The sequence below is a fragment of the Mytilus californianus genome, unplaced genomic scaffold (genome assembly GCF_021869535.1).
Source record: "Mytilus californianus isolate M0D057914Y unplaced genomic scaffold, xbMytCali1.0.p SCAF_9, whole genome shotgun sequence".
NCBI classification, from domain to species: Eukaryota; Metazoa; Mollusca; class Bivalvia; order Mytilida; family Mytilidae; genus Mytilus; species Mytilus californianus.
This window is the reverse complement of record NW_026262745.1, coordinates 60713390-60739420: the sequence shown is the minus strand read 5'-3', so window position 1 is coordinate 60739420 and position 26031 is coordinate 60713390. Positions and strand designations below refer to the sequence as shown.

At 31.3% G+C, this 26031-nt stretch overlaps 1 protein-coding gene and 1 long non-coding RNA gene across 2 annotated transcripts; both read right to left on the bottom strand.

The window, feature by feature from the left end:
- Window positions 1-447: 447 nt before the first annotated feature.
- Window positions 448-3078, bottom strand: LOC127716211 (uncharacterized). Its single transcript, XR_007988810.1, has 3 exons — window positions 2834-3078; window positions 1377-1495; window positions 448-539 (listed from the first exon to the last, which is right to left on the bottom strand). It is a non-coding gene; the product is annotated as an uncharacterized LOC127716211 (long non-coding RNA).
- A 1739-nt stretch (window positions 3079-4817) lies between these two features.
- On the bottom strand, window positions 4818-9002 carry LOC127715991 (uncharacterized). The gene is made up of 5 exons (XM_052222093.1): window positions 8891-9002; window positions 6748-6954; window positions 5765-5880; window positions 5098-5185; window positions 4818-4822 (listed from the first exon to the last, which is right to left on the bottom strand). Exons 1-5 carry the CDS (start codon window positions 8994-8996, stop codon window positions 4818-4820), a joined length of 522 nt encoding a protein of 173 aa, XP_052078053.1. The 5' UTR covers window positions 8997-9002.
- Between the last annotated feature and the right edge of the window lie 17029 nt (window positions 9003-26031).

Here is a 26031-nt window from a genome sequence, read left to right as displayed (position 1 = left end):
CAATGTGAATAATAAAGCCTTGCCAAGGAGCAATGGAAGGAATATATGCTTGATTGTGTTTAGAATCTAAGCACATTCTTGAAAGATGCTTATTTTTTTTTAAATTAAGCTGTTTTCGCAAATAAATTGTTTCATATTTTTTTGTCGGTACATATAACCATTTGATAACAGCCGATTATACGGTATGATTAAAGGCAATAGTAGTATACCGCTGTTCAATAGACATAAGTCAAAAATCGATTTAACTATTATAACAAATGGCTATGTTTTTGTCACTATCAGAGGCCACTCGGCTGTCAATAATCGCTTACATTCACTTCATTAGTGCTTTGGTGGATAGTTGTCGTCTCATTCGCAATCATCCCACATCTCCTTATTTTTATATTAAAGAAATTGGAGGAATACCTGCTATTGGTTGATCAAGGCTAAACAAATTAGTAACACGAACAATATGATTTTATTTTTTTTGCGCCAAGGATAAGAAATATTCGTCTATTGGAATATATCAACGGCTACATACACTTCTACGGACAGGTTTTCTGAAAGAAAAAACATAATATAGTTTAATCTAAATATAACAACATATGTAAAACTAGCTCATATAGTTAAGTTGAGATGAAATGTTCAAAAATGCTTGATCAACATAATCAAACTTAGTGGTACACAATACTTGTTTTTTTTTTTTGGGGGGGGGGGGGGGGAGGTGGAGGAGGGTGGGGTGTTGAGAAGTTCTTTGTAGGTGTTGGTAGACTGTTGTTTGTCTTTTGTTGCTTTTGTTGTTTTTTGTCAGTTTCTTTTCGACTTATTTAACACTAAACCGCATTTGGAATAAGCGAATTTTAATTTGACCTATTATAATATTCATTGATTCAAAATGCGAAAGCTCGTAAAGTTTAAATAATGAATATATTTAATTGTCAAATGTTAATTTCTTGGATTTTAAACTTTTGCATAAATGTTATATTAATATGTTGCGTTCTTCAATTGAAGATAGGTACTATCGTAAGTTTTACATTATAAAAAAAAAGAAGATGTGGTATGATTGCCAATGAGACAAATCTCCACAAGAGACCAAATGACACAGAAATTAACAACTAGCTTTTAGCTAGTTATACCCAATTTATCTAAGACTTTTAGAAAGAAAAAAAATAAGTAAGATATTGTTACCCATTTAAACATTCTTTACGATTTTCTTACTTTGTTTACAATCATTTCTTTTGCAAAAAGGCAAAACATTATGACGATGAGATTGATTATTGGTTTTGCACGTACTTGAGTCTAAATGTACACGAGTGATCTTGCTTCAGCATGTCAAATATGATACAAAAGATATATTGAATATTTTCAGAAACACTAAAAAGAATGTTCATACTAACCCTTGGAAATTCACAAATAAATCGATATTGGTCATCACATTCTTCATTTTCAAATTCCCAGCCATCTGAAGTATCAAATTCTATATTGACACAGTCCTCCCCGATATCATCCTCGTCTACTGTAAAAATTTAAAAACGTATTTATCTTAACATTAGTGTTTAAGGTAGTATGGGTGTCTTTCGCCATCTTGGATTGTAAGTAGTAAAGAATCTAACAAAATTTGATGAGGAATAGAGATAACTAATGTGAATTGTCATTTAAAAGAACAAATTCATAAGATATTAACTTATAAATACTAATAATTTAACAAGCGTACAATGTAGTTTTTTTTGTTGCTTGATTCTTAATGTTTTTAAATTGGCATTTTAACAGGTCACAACAACAATCGACAACAATTTGCTTAATAGTGATCAGTGTGCACATTATCAATTCGTCGAAAGTCTCTGAGCCTTTTTTCTTACCTGACATTTATGCATACAATTGATTCAATGTCATACGAATATATCAAATAGCTTTATTGAAAACATGATGATTTCCCATTTCTCAACAGTAACATACCCTCTGCTTCATCTTATGGGTTTTACTTATATGTTTTACATAATTGATATGTTATGCTCGAGCATGTTCACATTATACGGACTACATTTGCAGTGTTGTGCTTTTTTTTTATAAAAACTGCTCGAACAGAGGTGTGAGGAAGAACGACAGAAATTGACACTTCATACGTTTTACAGTCATCATCACAAATTGTTTAACCGATACGACATCTCTGTAAATCAACTCATTATCAGCGACATGTTTGCAGTCTTAGATCTCAAGATCACAGAATAATCTTCTTAAATGTTATTTTACCGATTGTTTCCTATTTCTGGTTGTGACATTTGACTCATCTTGTTCCTTTTGTTGTTTATTTGATTGCACTGATTGTTACTTTGGTTTGTTTTCTGAATCGTATGTGTATTATTTTTTACCCAAAATACTGATGACCCGTAACAGCCTACAAACTGATTTTCCCTCGCCACACGTTTAAAGTCAGTAAGCTTGTTCTTGGTGGTTTTTTGTAATCCATTATATCTGTTTGCTGTCTTTGTGAATCTACTGGAATGTACAGTCTTTGATTCTCTCAGTTAAAACAACTGATCTGCTTATCTAGGCTCAGGACGATTTAATAAAATTGAGAATGGAAATGGGGAATATTTCAAAGAGACAACAACCCGACCAAAGAGCAGAAAACAGCCTAAAGACTGTATACTTTGAAGACTTAATGTTGACTTCGTTGTGTCTATTGTTTTTGTGTAAATTGGTCATTGTTTCTTTGACATGTATATTTTGTTTTTTTCTTCATAAATATTTAAGTATTTCTTGATTACACATCCAATAACAGAATATTAGTCGTATAAACAGAACATTTTAACTACACATGTTTTACTCAATCATCTTAGATAGTAAAACTTACATCCTCCAAATGGAACATTATACAATAAAAAAGCAGAATTTTCAACGGCAAATACAAAATTCTCGTCATGGTTAGGACTATGTGCGCCAGTCCATATAGATAAATCATTTCCTTAAGAAGAATAGAATTGTAATTAGTATCATAGGAAGATTCATTATTCAAGTCAGTTACACAATACAGAGTTATTAAAAAAGACGACTTAACTTGACACTACATAAGTAATCACCACCACAAATGTGATAATCGGTACGATCAATAGTTTGTGTTTGTACCCACTAGCGACATGATTTGGCAGTCTTAGATATTTTGATAACAGAAAACTCATCTAATCTGTAATGTGACTGATTTTGTTCTATTGCCGATTGTTAAATTCTGATTGAATGTTAGTTCTCATGGCGGATGCAATATGCAAAGCAGTAGACGCTTATCCTGTCGACGCAATCGGTCTTGCACCATTCGGAATTCATGTGATTTTCCATGTTTAATTTTGTTGCCCTAATTTGTCCTCTTAATCGATTTATTTTGTTTGACATCGGTAAACCACTCCTACTTTACTTAGTAATTTAATGCATAGGAACAAGAGTTATATTTGGAATCACAAGGATTGTATAATGGTTTGGCTTAAGTTTTTGGACGGAGTAAAATTGAAATGAAAATAACTCTTTATCAATCCGATCCGTCCGAAGTTAATTTGTGGATTTAGATTCATCAGGAATGGTCATAATCGTAGAAATATGTGAACAATATAAAATATAAAATAAGAAATAAATCATGATCTGTTGCCGCCTTAACGTATTTGTTTTTAATTCCTTTTGTATACCTCATATCGGGACCTCTTAGATTTTAACAGTCTAGAAGGGCTACTGTCCTAGGGTGTACATTTTTAAAATCGTAGATATTAGAATCGTAGATCATGCCGTTCCATGCTCTGCAGATGTGGCTTTTTTCAGGGATTACACCGAAATGAATGTTATCAAAATAAAACAAATCTACTACTTATGAAGTTGTCTTCTTTTATAAAAAAGCACTAGATTTCCACTCCAGGCTGGTTCATGGTAACCCTTATGTGTGTGTACATAGTGAACCGTATTTTCAGGCCCAACTATTAAACTAATTCTAAGTGTGTCTGAAATGGTAGAAATATCAAAATTCACTACAAGCGAAATATGCTTAACGTGATATTAAAATTTAAACATCGTTTATAACTATATTGCTTAATTGGCAAATAGGTAATAGAAAATCAATCGTTTCAAGATAACGAAATGTCAAATTCGTATATTATCCTTTCAAACAAACTAATAAAATTCAATAAAATTGTCAGGGATTAGCTATTTATAGTCGCATTGTTCTTTTTGATCCTAAAGGTTGTATAGGCTTTTGTTATGCATATATTTGATTGATTTTATATCTACGCATTCCTTTTCGAAAATCTTCCGTAAGTAGAAGGTGGAGTAACATTTATCTGTAAGCAGTATAGTGTGGTTGGTGTTTTAGTTTCTCAATCAGAGGTTAAAGAAATTTTTTTCTTAAATGAAGCAGCTTTGAAAATCTTTTTCAGAACTTTTACTTGGTCAAAATTAAATGCAAAAACAGGCTCTATGCTAGTTACAGTTCTGCAATCAATTCTGTTTTAGCCGGGATCCTTGTAACATCGCCAAACGATTACGCATGTATTAATGTGTTGCAATTCCTATTTGCAGATCCCACATTATTCATGTTATTCAAGATTTGGGAACTTAGTAATTTTACAGCAAAATTAACAACATTCGGTACTTAACATTGGCTATCAACTATTCCTAGTATTTATAAACAAAGTTTCTTGACACTTTGAAGATAGTTTGCACCTTGTCGCCCTTGGATGGTGATAAGATACCCTAGATACGAGGATAAAAAACACAAAACACAAAGCTTAGAAGAATTGCATCTTGACTTAATAATCTAAGCTTGAGAAACGCAATCTACATCTCAAGTTTTGACACTTTTTTCACTCTTTAAAATAAATCACAATGAGTAACCTAAATCAGATGTCCACGATCTATCCATATTTTACGTAAAAGCATGTCAGTCAAATAGATGACAAAAAACTATGTGTCTCGATACATGTATTTAATTGATATATGTTTAAAACTGATATAGGATTTTTTTTTTCATTTTTACTTAGAATAAGTAAATGAGAGTGCTTTGTCAATGAATACATGGCATAGTACATAGAGGTTTTAATATATAAACGAACAAAATATTCAAATTCTGTACTCATAACTTACCGAAACCAAACGTATTTTTGACAGCATCAGCTTCTTCTCGTGAATTTGGTCTCCATAGGTATGCTCCTGGTGTATCGGTACAAGCCTTCTAAAATTGAAAAAAAAGACATATTAATTATGCAGTTTCTTAGTTTGTAAATTATATTTTCATTGATATCCAATAATCCTCGAATCATGCTTCATAACTCAAAAATGCTAATTTTCATGGAACAAAAGTTTGTAGATAAACATTGTGTCCATGAAAGATGTTTGCAACCAAAACATCTAGCAAAGGAATACTAGGCGTATTAAATGTGATCTCAAGTGTGTTATTTTTTGTAAATACTTCTCCTGGACGAGTAACAGCTGTTAAATTACATCAAATATCAATAAGAAAGTCAAATTAAACATTCGAAATACACTGTTATTTCGACTCCTATCCGTAGCAAAGGAATTACATTTAATAAATTGCAAATATCAAGCGTGTCCGTAAATGATGACCAAGACAATATATGCGTCAGATAAGTATAATGATTGACATAAGAAAGGTCTATCCATTTGTTTATTCTCCAAGGGATGATTGAATTGGACCAAATTTCGTATTTGTTACATTCGTTATCAGCCAGTCAAAACAAAGCCTACTATAACAAAGAGTAATTAAATCTGAAACAACATAACACATACTCACCAGAGCAGTAGACCATATTTGCGTTTGATCTTCGCTGTAGACGTAACAATTAGGACTATCAGTTTGGTCATTCAATAACCTATATCTTGCAGGGCAATTTGTTGGAACACATGACGCTATTCATATGACACAAGATGAGTTAATTATTGAAATGAACAACACAAACATGTTAAACTGGTACATATACAAACATTACAAGGTAAAATATACGAAATTCACATGATGCAAATTAAATTTAATTAAATATCTCTAACATGGAAAAAAACAATTTCGTCAAATGAATCTCCTAGTTCATTTGACGACTTACACACAGAGAATAATCTATATAAAATGATTGTATTAACCAATAGATAGTGCAATAAATAACTTATTTATGTTCGTCACAAGTTATAATTACTGCTTTAATTTGTTATCTTTCGGCTTCAACTGTGACCGTCAATGTTCCTTGTCAGGCAAGTGTGTTGAAATGTTTGAGAAAACTATCATTTCTTTAAGACTTGAATACATGTAAAATAAGATACAAACTAGCATATGGACAAGTACTTTGCACCACACTCTATCATATAATAAAACGTGCCCATGAGAAAAAATTCAGACAACCTACCGTGGCACTTGTGTTTTTGATAGCCATTTGTATGCATACGAAGCTTTACGCGTCACGTACAATTGAAAAGAATAATTTGATGTTTAACCACCTCCCCCCCCCCCCCCCCCCGAAAAAAAAGAAACGGAAAATTAACATAATGATGATGGTTATTTGGAGAACGGCTAATGTGGCATGAAGAGTGGCATGATTTGGATAAAAAGTTTGATGGAAATGTAATTATATTTTTTAATCTATAAAAGTAGAAGCTTTCACAATTAACGTAATTAAGGAGCGAACGGTTTCAATATCAACAAACTGTAAATCTGTTATTATTCTTAGTATCTTTGACATAGGAGATTATTTAGGTAAAGGTCCATTATTCATAAAAAATACTAACTCGTTTGTACAGCTGCTTGTGTTGTTGGAACAGTAACCGACACAAATGTTGGTACAACAGGTCTTGGTGCAACACTTGTTTCAGAAGTACTCATCATTGTCATCATTACCATTGGTATTACAAGTAACGCTATGGCTAAAAAAGGAATAGGAGGGAGTCCAAAATCTGATCCTGTGCCAAATCGAGACCCATCCAAAAATGAGGTTTCTGAAAATAAGAAACAAATGATTATTTTATGTAACGTCAAGATGAATTTATGATTTCTTGAAAGTATTCTTCAGAATTTTATCTGCTTACCCTTTCTGGATACTTGGAATTACCCCAGTCTTTTAAAGTTTTATGCGTGTTTCTTAGTCTTTTATTTTATTTTGAAAGTCTGTCTTTGTCGTATTAGTAATCAAAGGTACCAGGCTTATAATTTGGTACATATTAGTATTGTTTTTTGTATTAGTCTGTCTTTCCCTTTGTACCCTCTGCGTTTCGTGTATCTTTGAGCGTTCCAAGTTTTTCGAATAACTTCGATGCGTTTACTGTTTACGTCGACTTGATATACAAACCATTTATTTTTAATATTTGATATTCCGGTTACAAACAGGAAATATTTTATTAATTTTGAAACTGGAAGTTAGTTGAAGTACACACAAAGCATACGAAAATTTGCATTAGATTCCATATACTGGAATATAGAATTGTAACATGTGTTTCATTACCACAAATATGACGATAATTTACAAAACAATGAGAGAACATACTTCTAATTTAAAAACAAAAATAACAAAAAAGGCTTACATTCATAAAATTAAAATATATACACGGAAGAAAACAAAATAAAGAAACAGGTTGGAAAGGAATATTAATGGTTAAACTCGACTCAATTTTATTATTTGTAAATCAAATCCAATTGAAGAAATTGAAAAAAAAAATTTCACTTCAATTCTTAAATAAGCGTTTTCCCAACATAAATTCTTTTGTAAATTATCGTCATATTTGTGGTAATAAAAACAGGTTCCAATTGTATTTTCCAGTATATGGAATATAATGCAAATTTTCGTATGTTTTTTTTGTGAATTATTCAGATTTATCACTGTTTTATGCATAATTCAAATTTTACCCTTAAAAATATAGAAACTCTTTATTTTCTAGTATATAGAATATAATGCAAATTTGCGTATGCTTTTTTATGAATCATTCTGATTTATCACTGTTTTATTCATAATATAAATTTGACTCTTAAAAATAAAGAAACTCTTAAATCATAACAAAAACTTCGTATTTGATTCCATATACTGGAATTATAAAAATCTAAAATATTTTTCATGACCACAAATATGCCGATAATTTTACAAATTACCAGTACAAAAGAATGCGAAAACATACTTCTACTTTGAAAAACAAAGAATAACAAATAGGCTTCCATTTATCAAATTAAAAATATATACACAGAAGAAAACGAAATAAAGAAACGGTTTGAAATATTGTTGTAATATTAACCATTGAACTCAATTGAAAGAGAAAAAGGCGGAAGGTCTTTGAGGGGTCGAAAGCTGGAAATAGAGCCTGTTAGACCAAACAGAAACAAACAGATTTGAGTACTTAAATATCGTTACGTTGTCTGTTTTGTCTTTTGGTCTTTCTATTACTTTGATTTTTTGTGGTTTAAGGGGAGTCAAAGCCTATCCAAATGATTTTTACAGCTTGCCTTTATTTGTTTTACATCACGGGACATAGATCTAAGGAAATTGAATGCATATTTGAAGTTGGAACTGGATTTCCATATGAATTGTATTCTTTTTTATTGGAATATAAATTCGGAGGAACAGCTACAAAAAAATTCGGACATGCATTATCAGTTATTTTTTCAAGTCCTTTCAAAACTGACATTTCTAGATGGAATGAATTGTGTATTTCACGTCCAGTCAAATAGCATCTGAAGACTCTATCTTTATAGTTTTCTGCTTCTGAAATAGTATTTTTTGTACCCTACATGTATGAATAGGCCCAAGGTTTAATATCACCCGGTAAAACAGAATGTTTCATGATGCAAAAGGTATACAAAGCGATTCATGCTTAGACAAAAGTAGTGACTAAGATTTGTATGAAATAACCAGTTAACTTAATATGAATGGATTATAAATAATTTTACCTAAACTTCCTCTGTCATCGATCAGAAAAAGTTCTGGCTGCTGGTCGTTTGGATTACGTCCCGGTATGATCTGTGCTTTATAAGCACTTATATACAGTAATGCCATAATTATTAGCAGATATAGCTGTAATTAAAACTTACATTATAAAAAATATTGTATAACATCAATAATTAGCAAATAAAGAAAATTGATTTAGAAAGAATGTTTAAGTTTGTCAAATGCCATTGCAATGTTTATGACCAAGAAATATAAAAAAGGACGCGTTCACAGTTCAATGCTCTAGACACTTTCAGTAACGGGGCATGCAGATTGTCGCATAATAAGGATACTCAAATTACAAAATATGATTAAAAAGTTATGGTCCTTTATATTTGTAATTAATGAGATTGAAATTATGACCACAATTAACACTCATGGTTACCATAAAATATCACTAACTTATTGAACACCTGTACACATACAATTATGTATATATATATATACCTTCTCCATGTTTGGTCAAATATGAAATTTTAATACACAAAAGTATTTTGTATGGACAATGGTTGAACATTTTTACATAAAAAAAAATTACGAAAAATGTTTGAAATTGCAGTAATAAGAGATGCTTAAATTTCTTCTTATCCCATACTTAAATACATTCTTAGTTCCTAAAATTTAAAATAATGAATTAAAAAAAAAATCATATTAGTATTTCCAAAAATGAAATAAATTAATATTCTTACCTTGTTATATTTCATCATTATTCTTTCGGGCTGACGTTTTGAATAAAACATATGGACAACATGAATGTTGATCATTATATAGTGTGTATTAGCAAGAACAACCCTTATGCATTTCAATTTGGTTTGAATATTAACCAATCGCATTGCTTTACCAATCATGCTGAATCAGTCCTTTTTTGATTGATGAATTATTTTGTCAAGATGAAAATCTTACAAGGTTGGCTGTGATGACTGCATGTCCTACTTTGGTATCATCGACTGTTTCGAATACGGGCTTAACATGCATTTCATGTAATTTACAAAAATTATTTACACCAAATATCGAGGATACAAATGCATATTTGTAAAAAATATTTCCATTCTCCATTACTGTACAAAATTATTTTCATTTACCTGTGTACATTATTCTATTTGGTGGCAATTTGTTCAAGATTATGGCTGTTTTTCTGAAATTGTTTAACATATCACCCCTTGTTTTATTGATTTTGTATTTACATTGTGTCATAGATCAAATTTATTCCTTCAGTGTATATTCAGTTGTTTGTGTTAATATGTCTTTTGATTGAGTTAAGTCAATTCAATTGATATTTTATAGTGTGTCTTTCTATGTTGTGATGTTACAATATTGTTTCAGGTAAGGGTGAAGGTTGGTACCTATTAAAACGTTTAAACCCGTTGCATTTCTTTGCAACTGTTCTAAGTCAGGAACCTGGTGCTCAGTGGTTGTCGATTGTTGATGTAGTTCATGAGTGTTTATCGTTTTTAATATAGATTAGACCGTTGATTTTCCCGTTTGAATGGTTTTACACTAGCTATTATTTGTGGGCCCGTCATAGCTTGCTGTTCGATGTGAGCCAAGGCTATATGTTGAAGACCGTACTTTGACCTCTAATGGTTTACTTATACAAATTGTAACTTGTAAGGAGAGTTATCTCATTGGCACTCATTCCACATCTTCTTATATATATATATGAAATTTATACTTTACCCTATGACAGAAATAAATATGTATAATAGATAAATCCCAATGTAGACGTAATACAAGTAAGCAGGGATTTGCAACTTGGACAAACTTAATTCAATTAAAAAATTGTTAAGAACAGTGCAAAATTAACACTTCTCGTATATTTTTGTAATGTATAAATCTGTATCACTAAAAAATTTACTAAAGTAATCAATGGGTTAATACTACGGGAGTATATTCCCACAAAGGCCCTTGGGACCGTTCATTTACAGTTGGAAAGTGTATAGCAACCATTCAATATATTTAAAAAGTGCCTTGTTTTTTTTTCTTTTTGTCTATTTCAATATGATTTTGAAATGGCCCCACCGTTTCTATTGAAGTTATCATGACGAAATTTGGATCATCGATAGACCTCATCATAAAGTCTTACCAAATGCCCTAGGTCTATGTAGGAATTCATCATCCACTTTATACGCGTTATTTCCGTTTTATTGTTGTCTTTTCAACATTTCCCTCATATGTGTTTTTGAAAATATAACCTGATTTGGACAATTGGTAGATCTCATCATGAAGTTTTACCAGATGTTGCTGCGAAGGATTTCATCGTCCCCTTTTAGAGTTATATCCCCATTAAACATTTTGTTTTTATTTGCATCTATCTTAAAGATAGTTACAGATAAAATCGATACAAAACTAGCAACATTTAAAAGAACAGAAGGCAGTGTTAATTAACATAATGATTTTTTTTGGTATCAGACTTTTTCAGAGTGACTTCCCTAGAAATATTTTACAATTTTTTTATAAAATTAATCTTTCGAGAACCGGAGGTCGCGGATACATCGCACCTTTACCAATGATAATAAGTTAATGTGATCGATCATTTGAACACAAGATCAAAGGTCATAGAGTGCAAAAATATTTAACGCTTAAATTTCAAGCTTGAATATTTAGAAAATGAAAAGAGAAAGCTGCACATACACAGCCTATGAAATTGAAATAAGCAGTTTGCGATTTCATATTTTACCCTGACTTTGTAAATTTCATAAGTTCTACATATAAAATTGATATTGCTTCTTTTTTTGGGCTTTGTCAGATGAGATAATGTGATATATCTCTTTGAATGTCTTAATTAGCTGTATTCAAAAAGGGAAATGCTACACTTATTTTCGTTCGGGGTCATTTAGTGAAAAAATTAAAACTTCTAAGATGGTAAGGTTGTCGCATATCAAATGAAAGTCCATAAAGCGTACATTTCAAATACCATAGTTATGTCTCCCAAAAATGAGCTGAGGAGATCTTTGATAGCAAAAAATAAAGTGTCGTAGATGTTAGAGTTGTTTCATATCAAATGAAAAGTCATCAAGTGTATATTACAAAAATATCAAACTTCCAATTTCTAACATTAGGGCCATTAATTGCAAAAAATGAAAAGTTCAAGACGGTTTGCTTCTCGTATATTAAATAAAAGATTACCAATATCAGACTTTTAAGGGAAAACCCTTTCAATTTGTTTAATAAACAAATGAGATACTTATTGTTTAATGGTTTGGGTAATCCTTTTGTCTTTGTTTTGTTTTCTTGTCATTTTTTAATTCTACTGGCTGAAAGGCCGAATAAGCTTTTCTCATCACTTGGCGTCGGTCGTCGTCCGTTGTCCGTCGTCGACCGTCGTCATTAGTTTTAACAAAAATGTCTCCTTTAAAACTACTGGGCCAAATTTAACAAAACACAATCAGCATAAGGGGACCTTAGTAGTTTAAAAAATGTGTCCCATGACCCCGCCTGTCAAACAAGATTAACGACATGGCTAAAATAGAACATAGGATGTAAATACAAGTTTTGTCTTTTATACTAAAAAAAAATAGTTCTGAAAACCGCTATAGAAAGGGAATCTGACAGGGGGAACACGTTTAGTATTTTGAGATCTACCTGCTGTCTTTTACGTCAAAACTGTCAGACGCCTTGCTCTTAAATGTTAAATTTCACCTTGTTTTTCATTGTTGTTTATTTTGAAAACAGGTAGGTAAAGAGAAGCTTTAATCGGAAACAAATGTTAGAAAGATCAAATTCTAAGTAAATCAATATGGGCTACACTGTTAGACGACTCCTTAATGCCCTTTAAAGACAATTTCTACCGTATTTTACATTTTTGATAAATACCTCATAATAATCTTCCTATCTGAAACGGCAGTGCCAAATTTAACGAAGTGTGGTCACAATCATCATTTGGGTATCTTGTTAGAAAAAATGCCAACAAAGATGGTCGAACATAGGGTGTATTGCAAGTTGTGTCTATTGTCTTGAAATTGTTTTGATTAGAGACAATCTGAAAGAGGCTGAAATATTCAGAATGTTGAGGAGATCGATCATCGGTTTATTTACGTCAAAACTGTCAGAAAACTTCTTATAGGAGTTTATTCCATCAATGTCAAATGCTTACACTTTTTTTTATTTTACTAATTACCATGAAAACTTTAATAAATATAAAGAATATTTATTGGAAAACAAGATCTAAAATCGTCAGACGACTCCTTAATGGAGTAAATGGGTTAATATCCCTAATGCACCTCAAAATAAGGACCTCAAAAGTTGTGTGTAATCAAAAAATCTCTGTGAAGTGATATTGGACATGTTTCTTTTTTTAACAAGTGACTGAGCTTAACCATTTGTGTTGATTTGGAAAGTAGATGAACATAGAATAAATGTGTAAAAACTATGGAGCTATTAAATGTGTTCAAAGTATTAAATTTTCAAAGAATTTATTGTGTTAAAAAAGGGATTTTTTACCTCGAGGAGCCGCATTACGAAAGGATTTTCGGGGTATGCTAATTTACGGAAAAAGTAATCTCATTTCGTACCCCAAAAATTTAACCACATATGTGAAAATGTCTCAGCTTCGAAACGAGCCATCATACATAGCCAAGCCTGCATTGCTTCCCCTTAGTCAAGAATGGTCACAAGCTGTCCTTGGGGTTCTCTCTTCTGTTTCTTGCTAGTAGGTAATTGTGTAGGGCTTGAAAAAACGGTTGGATATTTTTTTCACTGTCAAAGTCAAAAGTCGTGAACCGGTATCGACGATTTGCAGCGTGAACTACCAGAAGTGGAGGGCAAACATTTCCAATTAAAAAAAAATAATGACTTTAGATACTAGCTAATTTCATAGTAATATACTATGCAACATTCATCTTTCGATTCTAAATGAAAACAGGAAGACCGAATGTATCAATATGATTGTAAAGTACGGAATGATTTCGGAATTACAATACGAAATTTCTTCAGATATTATCAAGTTGTAGTTATATTCATGCATTTACTTTTAAACTTTTAAACGTATTTAATGTTATCGATTATTGCTGTGCTTGTGTTATCTGGTATGAAATATGTTCAGTTTTATGTCTTATTTTGTACTCGTTGAAAAAGGGGGATGCTGATTGCGTAAGTCGTCAATATAAGCACGTGTTCGACTTGTAAATTTTTTCTTTACTACTGGACTAAACGTTTATTTTTTTTAAATCTAAATTTCAATTTGCATTTGCTGAAAACGTAATTAAATAATGCAATCAGTCGTCTATCTTAATCAAGAGTTCTCCTGTCAGGTGTGTCGATCTACCTGTTCAAGTGAATAGTGATATTTAGCCGGTTATCCCTCAGGGCTTGTAAACTGTAATGAGGAGTACCCTTTGGATTATAATACAAAAAGCATAAGGCTCAATTGATTATAATTGCTTACAAAAATGGCGGCGGCTAGAAAAACGAAAACAAATTTTGACAATGGCGGGTATCATTTGACGAAGGCGGATGATATTTTAACGATGGCGGGCCGCTATCATAAAACAGGTCATGGAGATCCCTGCATATCCAAGTTTACGATATGAGCTGAGCTACAGGAAAACACGTTACCATTACCGACTATGGAAAATCAATTAAGGATATTGACCCAATTGCTATTTGATGACAATGTTTACCAATTGCTTAAAAATTATAATACATAGATATATACTACAAATTATCAAAATGATCAGCTAGGCAATATCTACAAATATTTATATTGTCATTTCAGATAGTTTGTCTGATATCCTATTGACAGTTTGTCGGATGTATTATTCATTTCCTATTTGTGTACCGAGATATGCCAACTTCCGTCATCTGATCACGACATTTCATGTAATACAGACATCATAAAAGTTTTCTAAAAAACGGAATGTTCCGAAGCTTTACCTAGTTCTTCCTGGTGCATATCGAAATAAACAATATGTCATATTCAAAACTTGATAAGATTAATTATTACAACATAATTGTGTAAATCTACCTAATTACATGTTAAAAATATTTATATATCCTACAAAATCTGTAATTCAGTTACAGCAAATTAATTTGAAATCTGACTTTTAAAAAGACAATCTAATAAATCCGAAAATGTTTTTTTGATAAGATTGTTTAGAATCGATAATGCATAACTATCCACCAAATTTGAAGTGACCATCAAAAGCACATTTTTATCTGACACAGTAAAATTTTGTTTTACTCTAAACAAATTTTTTTTATTATTTTTCAAGGTTTATTTAAACTATAGGCTCTAAAGAGCTTATGTCGGTCACTTGATCTATGTGCATATTTAAACAAGAGGCACTCAAGAGTGTACATCGCTCCTCTGCAATTTTTCGCTTAAATCTTTCCCCACTGATTATTTTTGATTCTCAATATATATTAAAGAGGGACTTCAAAAAGCCTTTTAAATGTTCTTTGTATCTGTCATATTTTCTCAAAAGCAAAAAACTGCATTTTACCCCTATGTACAGGAAAAAAATACAAAATTTATACTAGATACTATGAAACTCATTCAGCCCATGTTTTAGTGAAATTGATTCAGCAGTTTCAAAGGAAACACTACAAAAGTCTAAAAGTCTGAAAAGACCAGTTTTTGTCTTAATTTGCATGAACTTTTACTCGACATTCTCCAAAAGTATGACTTGTGTCTTAATTTTTCTTGACAAATTCTCATTTATATTAAATTTGTATGAAATTTACTCGACATATTCTCGACATTCTGAATATGGTCTTAAAATTTCTTGACAAATTCTTGACATTTGAATACTGTCTTGAAATTTCTCGACATATTCTCGACATTCTTATTTTTTCTAAGTATGGCTTGACATATTCTGAACATTTTGAATCGTGTCTTAAATTTACTTGACAGTTCTGAGTTTTACAAATCATGACCAATATTCATGATATAACTTTAATCTTTATTTCTCTTGATATGATATACTGTTGTTTCAAGTTACACTTCTTTACAACAAAAATAAAAGTTGGGCATGTAAAATAATTGAAAATTTGGGTATATAAATATTTTTACAAATGCAAATATGGCTATGAAATCTAAAGTATAAAATAATTCAAATGTGGGTGTGTTGATATAAAACAATTTCAATGTGGGTTTTTAAATAATTACAAATTTTGATTCCCAAATCTTATAAATTAAATGATTCAAACCAATCATACTGTAGACATATTTCATTCTACATTCATTATTCAATGTTGATATGGTAAATAATTATTATACCAAAATGTGGTTTATATAAATAGCAAATTATGATGATATACAAATCATTCATTTAACAGAAGAAAAATTTGTGTAATGTCATCTGTTGGAATATATTAAGTACATGTATTACACATGGACAGGATGTTCCCCATAAAATTAAGGTATTCCACACCCCAGAGTACACGCAACTGTCAAAAGAAGTTATTGCTTTACCTGTAATCAGCCATACAACTTATCAGTTGACCGACCATGCCACTACAATTTAAAAAGTTTGTTGATAGATGAAAATGAAAATCATCATTTTGATGAAAAAAAATTGAATTGAAATGGATTTTCTTCATCAAAATTATGAAGTTAATTATTTTAACATAAAAACAAATTGAATAATTCCCAAAATTTAAAAGAAAATTATTATCTACTCCAGGAATAATAAAAAAAATGTATTTATAATGGGTCCCATCAATGATTTCTATAGAAATCATCGGTCTTATGAATTGGTTCTCAAACAGACATGCATAATATAGATCTAAACCATTTTTTCTTTTCAGGAAGGAGTTATCACAAATATTTATTTTTGATAAAAAATTATAAAATTCAACACTCAAATTTGAATAAAAAATGTTTTTGGGTTGTTCTAAAAAATGAATAAGGTTTTTGAATCAAGATGGGAACAAATTCTTTGACCTAAACGAAAGCCCCCCCCCCCCCCCCCCTTCTTTTTTTAGCCACACAAACCCAAAAGATGAATTGTAGGGTCCAAAAGAGATACAAGACACCTATTTTAGTAAAGCAAATTTGACTGGCAGTTTTGCGAACGGCAAAAATCTAAATGCTGTTTGTCAATACCTTCGACTTATTTTCCAAGTGAAAACAATTACTTAAATGTTTAATAAAAATAACTCAAAATTAAACTACATGGGGGATTATTCAGGGTATTCCAACATAGTTGCACCAAAAGGGTATCTTACTATACCAAAATAATCCTTGATTCTTCAAAGTTTAGTTTAGCCATAATAAAAAGGAGTATATAACAGCAATAGAATGTCATAAACAGTGCAGAATAAGTCTGTTCACATTTCAGGCGAAATTTATACTGTTGAGATAGTGTCAAGACATTATTAAGAATGTCAAGAATATGTCAAGACAGATCGAGACAAATTTAAGACAGTCAAGAATTGGTCGAGACTAATCCAGACTCTTATCAGATGATACAGGAAGTGTCGAGAAATTTTAAGACAATGTTTATACTGTCAAGACACTTGTCAAGAAAAATCAAGAACCTTATAAGACAAATTCATACTATGTCAAGAATTTTTACAAATTATTCAGACAAATTAAGAATGTCGAGTAAAAATTCATGCAAATTCAGACAAAAACTGGTCTTTTCAGACTTTTTGACTTTTGTAGTGAAAAGATCTTTTAAAGTAAGCACACTAGATGAAAAAATTGTGTAAAATTGTTTTTAACGGGCAGTAAGTCCTTAAGGAGTCAATTGACAATTTTTGTCATATAAAAACTTATTTGTAGATCTTACTTTGCTGAAAACTTTTGCTGTTTACAGTTTATCTTTATCTATAATGATATTAAAGATAATAACAGAAAACTACAAAACTTCCCTAAAATCATCAATCCAGGGGCAACAACCTAAAAATTAGATACTCGATTTGGCTGATAATTTCAGGGCAGGTAGACTTTGACCTAATGAATACTTTAACTCCTTGTCTGATTGGCTCTACATGCATTAGTTTTTGAGATATAAGTCAAAAACTGCTTTTCACCCTATGTTTTATTTTAAGATCAGGGGCGGCCTTGTTTTCTGAAGATAAAAACAGAAAATAAAACACAAATTTTATTTTAGATAACCTAAGAATCATTCAGCTAAATATGGTTCAGTAGTTTGAGAGGAGAAAATTTTTAAAAGTTAGAAAACATGATAAACAAATTGTGTAAAATTGTCCCTTAGGGGCAATAACTCCTTATTGGGTCAATTGACAATTTTGGTCATTAGACTTATTTGTAGATCTTTCTTTTGTGAGCATTTTTTCCATTTACAGTTTATCTTTATCTATAATAATATTCACGATGATATTAAAAAAACTGCAAAATTTCCTAAAAAGTACCAATTAAGTGGCAGCAACCTAGCAATTGGTTGTTAGATTCATCTGGACATTTCAGGGCTGATAGAACTTGACCTTATAAACATTTGTACCCCTTGACGATTTTTGCTTTGAATGATTCAGTTTTTGAGATATAAGCCAAAAACTGCATTTTACCCCCTATGTAATAGTTTTAGCCATGGCGGACAAGATTTTTTTTAATCAAACAGAAAATAAAAAATAAACGCTATTCTTGATACCCTAAGGATAATTCAGATTAACTTTGGTTGGATTTGGTTCTGTAGGTTCAGCGGATAAGATGATTGAAATACTTTACACTGGCGGACGACGACGACGATGGACGACGACAGACCACGATGAACGATGACATACAACGATGGACAACGACGGATGACGGCGGACGCCAATTGATGGCAAAAGCTTACATTTCCTTTTGGTAACGTGATCTAAAAAAAGGACACCCTAGAACATTGTAGACGGGAATAGAATTCATAACAAAAATCTCTGCTTTGTTGACCTGATATTGCTGATCATTTAGCCTCTTTAGTTTATATCTTTTTAATTTTTTTATCAAAACACAAAAGAGAGTAAACAAAATCCTCATATCAGTGCAATCACTCCTAAAAATGAGTCTAACTATAACGACAAATTTGACTTGTTTGTAGATATCTTGTTTTGCTGATCATTTTGTGATTTAAAATGTCTATTTATCTATTTCATATTTTATATAATTTGTTTTTCATTAAAGACAGAACGCAAAAAAAGAAATGGTAAAAATTGTAATTAAAGGCCAATTTAATCTAATGAGGAGATGTCGGGCGGTTTACTCCATATTGTCTTGCTGTTCATATTTGCTCATCTAATTTATATTTGTATCTATTATGACTTTTAAGATTAAGGCAAAAACGCAAAAAAATGGGGAAAAAAATTGTCATCAAAGGGCCATTACTCTTTAAAGGAGTCGACTGGCAATTTTAGACATCAAACGTTTTTGTAGATCTTGTTTTGCTGATTATTTTTGCATTTTAAAGTTTCTCTCTGTGAAATGTGTAAAGTCTTTTTGTCAATATAGTCATTCATGCTTACGGTGTAATGGCGGCCATCTAGTAATAAACTTGTAAAAAAATCATTATAATAGTTTGTCTTCCCAAAATTTAAATAGTCAGATTTAAAAGTGATTGATGCAAGACTAACAAAATTTGATACTGATAATAATTATTTGTTTTCCCTTTATTTGTTCCCTTGTTATGAAGTTAGGCTGTTCGTTGTGGCCTTTTCATTCAACTATATCTTTGGCATTAGGAGATTAGCGGTAAGTAATGGTCAGTCGGTTCAAATAGCTCTATTTCTGATTTCTGTATCATAATCATCTTGCCGATTCTGAAATAACGGGTATATTTACCTTCACTGACCAATCGTTAGTTACATGTGCCATAATTACATTGGAATACCAACCAAATTCAAGTCTATGCAAGTCGATATGTGTTTTTTCTAATGGATAGTCCTCCTTTACCAGAAACATTTTTTGTTAATAAAATAGTGCATCTATCAATTCATAACAGTTTTGCAAAAGCATTGGAGAAAGATAAGGTAAATTATAAACACTTTAGTTATCATTTATTTCGCAATAGCTGTACATAACTGTCAATTAGATGTGTGCCTTGTGTTATATTCATATGAGGGCACTGGAAATCCAATGCTTAAAAGAGCAAACAGATCATAAAACTTTATATATTATTTACAAATTTTGATTTTTTTTAATTCGCTTATACGTGTAAATTTGTTCATCTTTGATTTGAACGTTACCAATATTTTGAAGCAAATTCTAGCTTGCATGGGCGAGATATGTTGGTGCTTACAAGGAAGCCACTAGCACAAAGGATTCAAGTTGTAAAGTGGAAGTCATCCCTTCGAAAAAAAGTTACGCCATCATGTGGTGGATGACCGTTATTGAATATTAAGAGAGATAAGGCGGATGTTTTTGGGCTTTTGATTTTCCCATTTGATTAGGGACTTTCCGTTTTTGAATTTTCCTCGAATTTCAGTATTTTTGTGATTTTACTTTTTCCAATTGTCTTAACCAAGATTATGTCCTGTTTTCCTTGAATGTGACATCACCGAATTATACTTATCACCTAGTTTGTAATTACATGAACAACATTACGAATATAAAAAGCAAAACAAGATATGCGTATTCTTCCGGGTCAACTAAAGACACCGTCCGTTTTTGTCGGGGTTCCTTAAATGTTGTGTTTCGTAGGCTTTATTTGTCTTTTATCGTTTTTTCTCCATGGCATTGTCTGTTAAACTTATGATTTTGATTATCACTTTTGTATCATCTGCCTCTCTTTTGCAAGCTCTTATGATACTACTATGCTGAACGTTTCTACTAACAAGAAGGAATACTTTACTGCTCAATTTGGGGACTCCAATACACCTTTAAACGGTAATGAATCAGTTCTTTTCTAAACTTTGCCGGACATCAGGTTCTGTCATTTTGATACTTTTGACTTATACTTTTTAAACCTCCGTCGTTCAGGCATCGATCTAACAATGTTTCTCGTAATAGGTGAAAATAAAAAAAAACGTGAAAAAAACTACCAATCCTATCGCATAGTATTCAACATGCTAATTGTGGTATATTCTAATGCAAAAAAAAACCCATTAAAGATATCTAAGAAATAAAGTGAAAAACACAAAATAAACTCGAGTTCTTTATCAAAACCAAAGTAGATATAGGTTTACGTTTTAAAAAGATAAACGAACTTTAGTTAAATAGCGTGTGCGGAAAATAATAAAATCAAGGCTAAATGCTTTGTGTTTGCTGTGTTCGATGCGGTGTTATTTTTTTCTATTTGTCTCGAAGTCAACTGCTGGAAAGTCGAATAGCCATAGATGACTACAATGTACATAACCAAAGGAAGCATAAAAATGATTAAACCTTCTGAAGACAACAACACCTGAAAAAGTTGAAAATTCGGGTTGAGTCAAATTTTACAAAATGTAAAGGATAAGAATTCATAAACAATTTACACAATAAATGGTGACAAATGATGGTTGAAATCATTTGTATTTCGCAGGCCATTGTACTCTGTAGTTTCCTTGCAAGTTATTTGAAAGTTGAATTTCAAATGATGTTATAAACAAAAAAAAAAGGGTTGAAAGATACACTTTTTATGGTGCCTAGCTAGAGGGAAGATTAATATCAGTAGGTGATGTTTTAAGTGAAAAAAGGGTTGATAGAGACAATTTGTATGGTGCCACTAGAGGGAGTGATCATATCAGTAGGTAATGTTATAAGTAAAAAAAGGGTCGACGGAGACATCTTCTATGGTGCCTAGGGAAATGATCATATTAGCAGGTGATGTTTGATGTAAAGTAAGTTTCGATAGAGACACTTTCTATGGTGGTTTGGGGAGGGTCATATTATATGTCAATTTAGCAGTCTTGTATTTATTTAAGAATTGGATGCTTCTTTTTGTAACTTCGTTGGGGTGTAAAATCGTTGACCGAAGTACATTTTGTTTGAAACGCGGAAGCGCTTCATTCTAAAAATGTGCGCACGGTCAACGCTTTTACAACCCTATGAAGTTACAAAAAGAGGCATTCAATACTTATAATTACATTTTTAGCTAGGATCATGAAAACACGATTTTTATCAAGTTTTTACTTCATTTACCTATGCACTTTATTGTGGGACCTCGCGTCATCATGAATGATAAATTTTATTGTGTAATGAAGTTGATTAAGGAATAACGCGAGATCGCAGTGTAGCCAATCAGAATAATGTATTATAATGAAACATACATCTAATGTAATTATTGTAATGCAATTGAGGACAACTAAATTTTGTTGTTGATATAACGCTTCTCAATTTAAATGTATACATCATCATTTAAAGATGGTTTATACCTTTTTCTAACTATAAATATATGGAAAAGTGGTATTTCATTATAAAATATTTGATTTTACATCTGACAATTATTTGTTACATGATTTCATTTCATGTATGTTTGCCTGTGGCAACCAACAATCGATCATACTAATTATGTAATTTTCATATGTTTAAAGATGTTCGTTATTCTTATTTGCAAGCTAGTAACCGGTTCTTGTAATTTCTAATTATCAAGAAAATAATATATGTTTTTATACTGTTTAATGTGTTTCTATATTCTACAATGTTTTAAGTATTTTTCAAGGGCCATGTTTGCTCATCTAAGGCTTTCGACGTGAAGTAGTAAAAATAACGAAATAGTTGTTGCAGCTTCTACAGGAAATATGTTTAATCAAATGGTACCATCTGGCATATCAGACCCTGAACCACAATTGCCAACTTCATTTGCATAAAGCAAGATAGACACAGTACTAATACTAACTACCGCTCCCAACATGATCAACCCGATATATAGACAAACAGGGTTAAATACGAGTGGAAATACTTTCCCAGCATCTTCGGTTAGCACAACTGATGCCCTGTTATACGTATACTTTAGAGAATCAATTCAAAGCTACTCGGAATTGGTGAACAAGAAACCAGTCAAGATACTCAAGAACATTCATTAGGTTACAGTACTTTATACTTTACAATGCCATTGAATACTTTTAGTCAGCCTATGCAAATATCTGGTATGCACAATGATTTCAATTTTGATATAAATCATTGTATCAGAGCTAAAATTCTAAAGAGTGAATATAAATTGATCTAGATATATTGTTAACAAACAACAGTTTAACAGAGGCTACTTAAAAACTGGTTATTAAAGGGGCTGAAAATACACAAAACACAATTGGGTCTTTTGACCAATAAACATATGCATTCATAACATTAACAATGATTAATAAGTGTATATTCTCCAGTATATCAAACAGACTCCAAGATCTTTTCAAGTGAATGTCGGTAATTTGCTTAGGTACAAAGCGCAATATTGACAGTCTTAGTTCAAAGCGCTTGATCGAACTAATTCGTGGACTCAAGTTAATTTAGAGCGTCAGTTATTATACAAGGCTGATAGTAATGGCAAATCTAGTTCAGTAGTAGTTTCTACTGGTTATCTTGTATTGGTTGCTCACGAAAATCTGAATAAAATGTTGCAAGAAAAATGCTATTCTTTCAATTATGATGACCAATGTGTAAAGTCTTTTTGTCAATATAGTCATTCATGCTTACGGTGTAATGGCGGCCATCCAGTAATAAACTTGTAAATAAATCAGTATAAGGTTTGTCTTCCCAAAATGTAAATAGTCAGATTTAAAAGTGATTGATGCAAGACTAACAAAATTTGATACTGATAATTATCATTTGTTTTTACTTTATTTGTTCCCTTGTTATGAAGTTAGGCTGTTCGCTGTGGCCTTTTCATTCAGCTATATCCTTGGCATTAGAAGATTAGCGGTAAGTAATGGTCAGTCGGTTCATTTAGCTCTATTTCTGATGTGTTATAATCATCTTGCCGATTCTGAACTAACGGGCATATTTACCTTCACTGACCAACCGTTAGTTACATGTGCCATAATTACATTGGAATACCAACCAAATTCAAGTCTATGTAAGTCGATATGTTTTTATCTAATGGATAGTCCTCCTTTACCAGAAACATTTTTTGTTAATAAGATAGTGCATCTATCAATTCATAACAGTTTTGCAAAAGCATTGGAGAAAGATAAGGTAAATTATAAACACTTTAGTTATCATTTATTTCGCAATAGCTGTACATAACTGTCAATTATATGTGTGCCTTGTGTTATATTCATATGAGGGCACTGGAAATCCAATGCTTAAAAGAGCAAACAGATCATAAAACTTTATATATTATTTACAAATTTTGATTTTTTTTAATTTCCTTATACGTGTAAATTTGTTCATCTTTGATTTGAACGTTACCAATATTTTGAAGCAAATTCTAGCTTGCATGAGCGAGATATGTTGGCGCTTACAAGAGAGCTACTAGCACAAAGGATTCAAGTTGTAAGCTACTTCATTGAAGTGAATATATGCAAAAAATTCCATATACAGGTTGCAGTCTTGTAGTGCACTGCTCCATAGGCTTACACTTGTACATTCGAAACAACTGACCTTTGAAATTGTTCTCAAATAAAATGCTACATAGAAATTATAACATATATATATAAAGTACGTAGTAATGTGAAATTGTCATTTAATGGGGGAAAGAGCCTCAAGCCACGAAGAATAAAAAGTTATGAAACCCTGTAGTCAAAACTACTTTTTTTTACTTTCTGATTGATGTTTTTACTAGTCCGCACCACTTCCAGTAAACATGATATCCTTCCGTTCTCCCGATTTGATATCCAAGAAAAAAATCAATATTTTGTTTAATCTAAATAGATAATTCAATTCAGCATAAACTTTTAATCAAACAGAAAAAATTGAGTCCAGAAAAAAAGTCTGAAAAATGGACTATTTTATTTCACTCCATGTTTTAACATACACCGGAAACTTGAGTTGTAATACATGACTGGTACGTTTGACTTATCTCGTGAAAAAATCAGAGGTCAGTTTTATGCCCGCACAACATGTGTTGCTTGAAAAAAATTCTGAAAAATGGACTATTTTATTTCACTCCATGTTTTAACATACACCGGAAACTTGAGTTGTAATACATGACTTGTACGTTTGACGTATGTCGGTGATCAAATAGGAAGTGAAAAGGCCAGAGGTCAGTTTTAAGCCCGCACAACATATGTTGCTTGAATAAGATAGAAGACAAAATGGCACAAATGAAAACATGGTTTATACGAAAACACTACAGAAAAAGAAAATTTTTCGTCTAAATTGTTTTATTGTGTAATAATGCAGACTTCGTTTAAATATTAGAATTAACAATTAACGGTTTAATATGTTGAATCCAGATAAACTTTTGAACATCACTAAATCGGTGTTTTTATATACTAATCAGAAAGTTCTAAGAAAAACAGGATAAAGGCAAAGTTAATTAACCAAACAATTAAACAATTATAAAATAATGCTACTTAGCTGTTTTTTTTTATATTTCTATAAGTAATTATTTGGATAACATATTGTTTTGTATATATTTAAGTTCGGCGGTAGTTATTTTACTAGATTTAATTTTTATAACGTCTAGTAGCACTTTTAAGTATTTAAACCGTTAGAGCTATTCAAATATACCTTTTCATAAACAAACTTCAGACGTCAATTTACTTGAATATTCAATTTAGTACGTAAACAGTCAATGATTTGTACATATTTTTGTGAAAGAGACAGCAGCTACACATATCTTTTGATTGTTTATTTTTTCACTCTTCATCATAGTTTATATCCAAAAATAATTCTGACATTAAGTATGTATTTTTAATGCAATTCAGGTATAATTAAATGCAGTGTTTTGTTTTTCTGAAATGTATTGCACTTTTAATCTCTATTTCATTATTGTACATGTACTTTCATTTGTTGTTTCCTTTGTTTCCTTTATTTACTTTCTAATTAGGGTTTTCACGTCTTTCCTTGTCTTTAATTGTGGACTAACGAAATGCCATAGGTTTACAAGTTTTATTTAAATAGAGATCCCTCAATCTTATCCAGTAACAATGACGTCATGACCTTTAAAATGCGAAAGAGTTGTATGTTCAATTTGGGAAAAGGAATTGAAAGATTATTTAGTCAAAATGTTTAACGTTACAATTATAACTAATAATAAGCAACACAAACATTTTCTTAATGACTTTAAACAAAACAGAGTGCTACTTAAACGTTCATAGTAGTTTCTGTACTGAACGTGTACTGAACAGCTGAACAGACATTTAGATTATATTC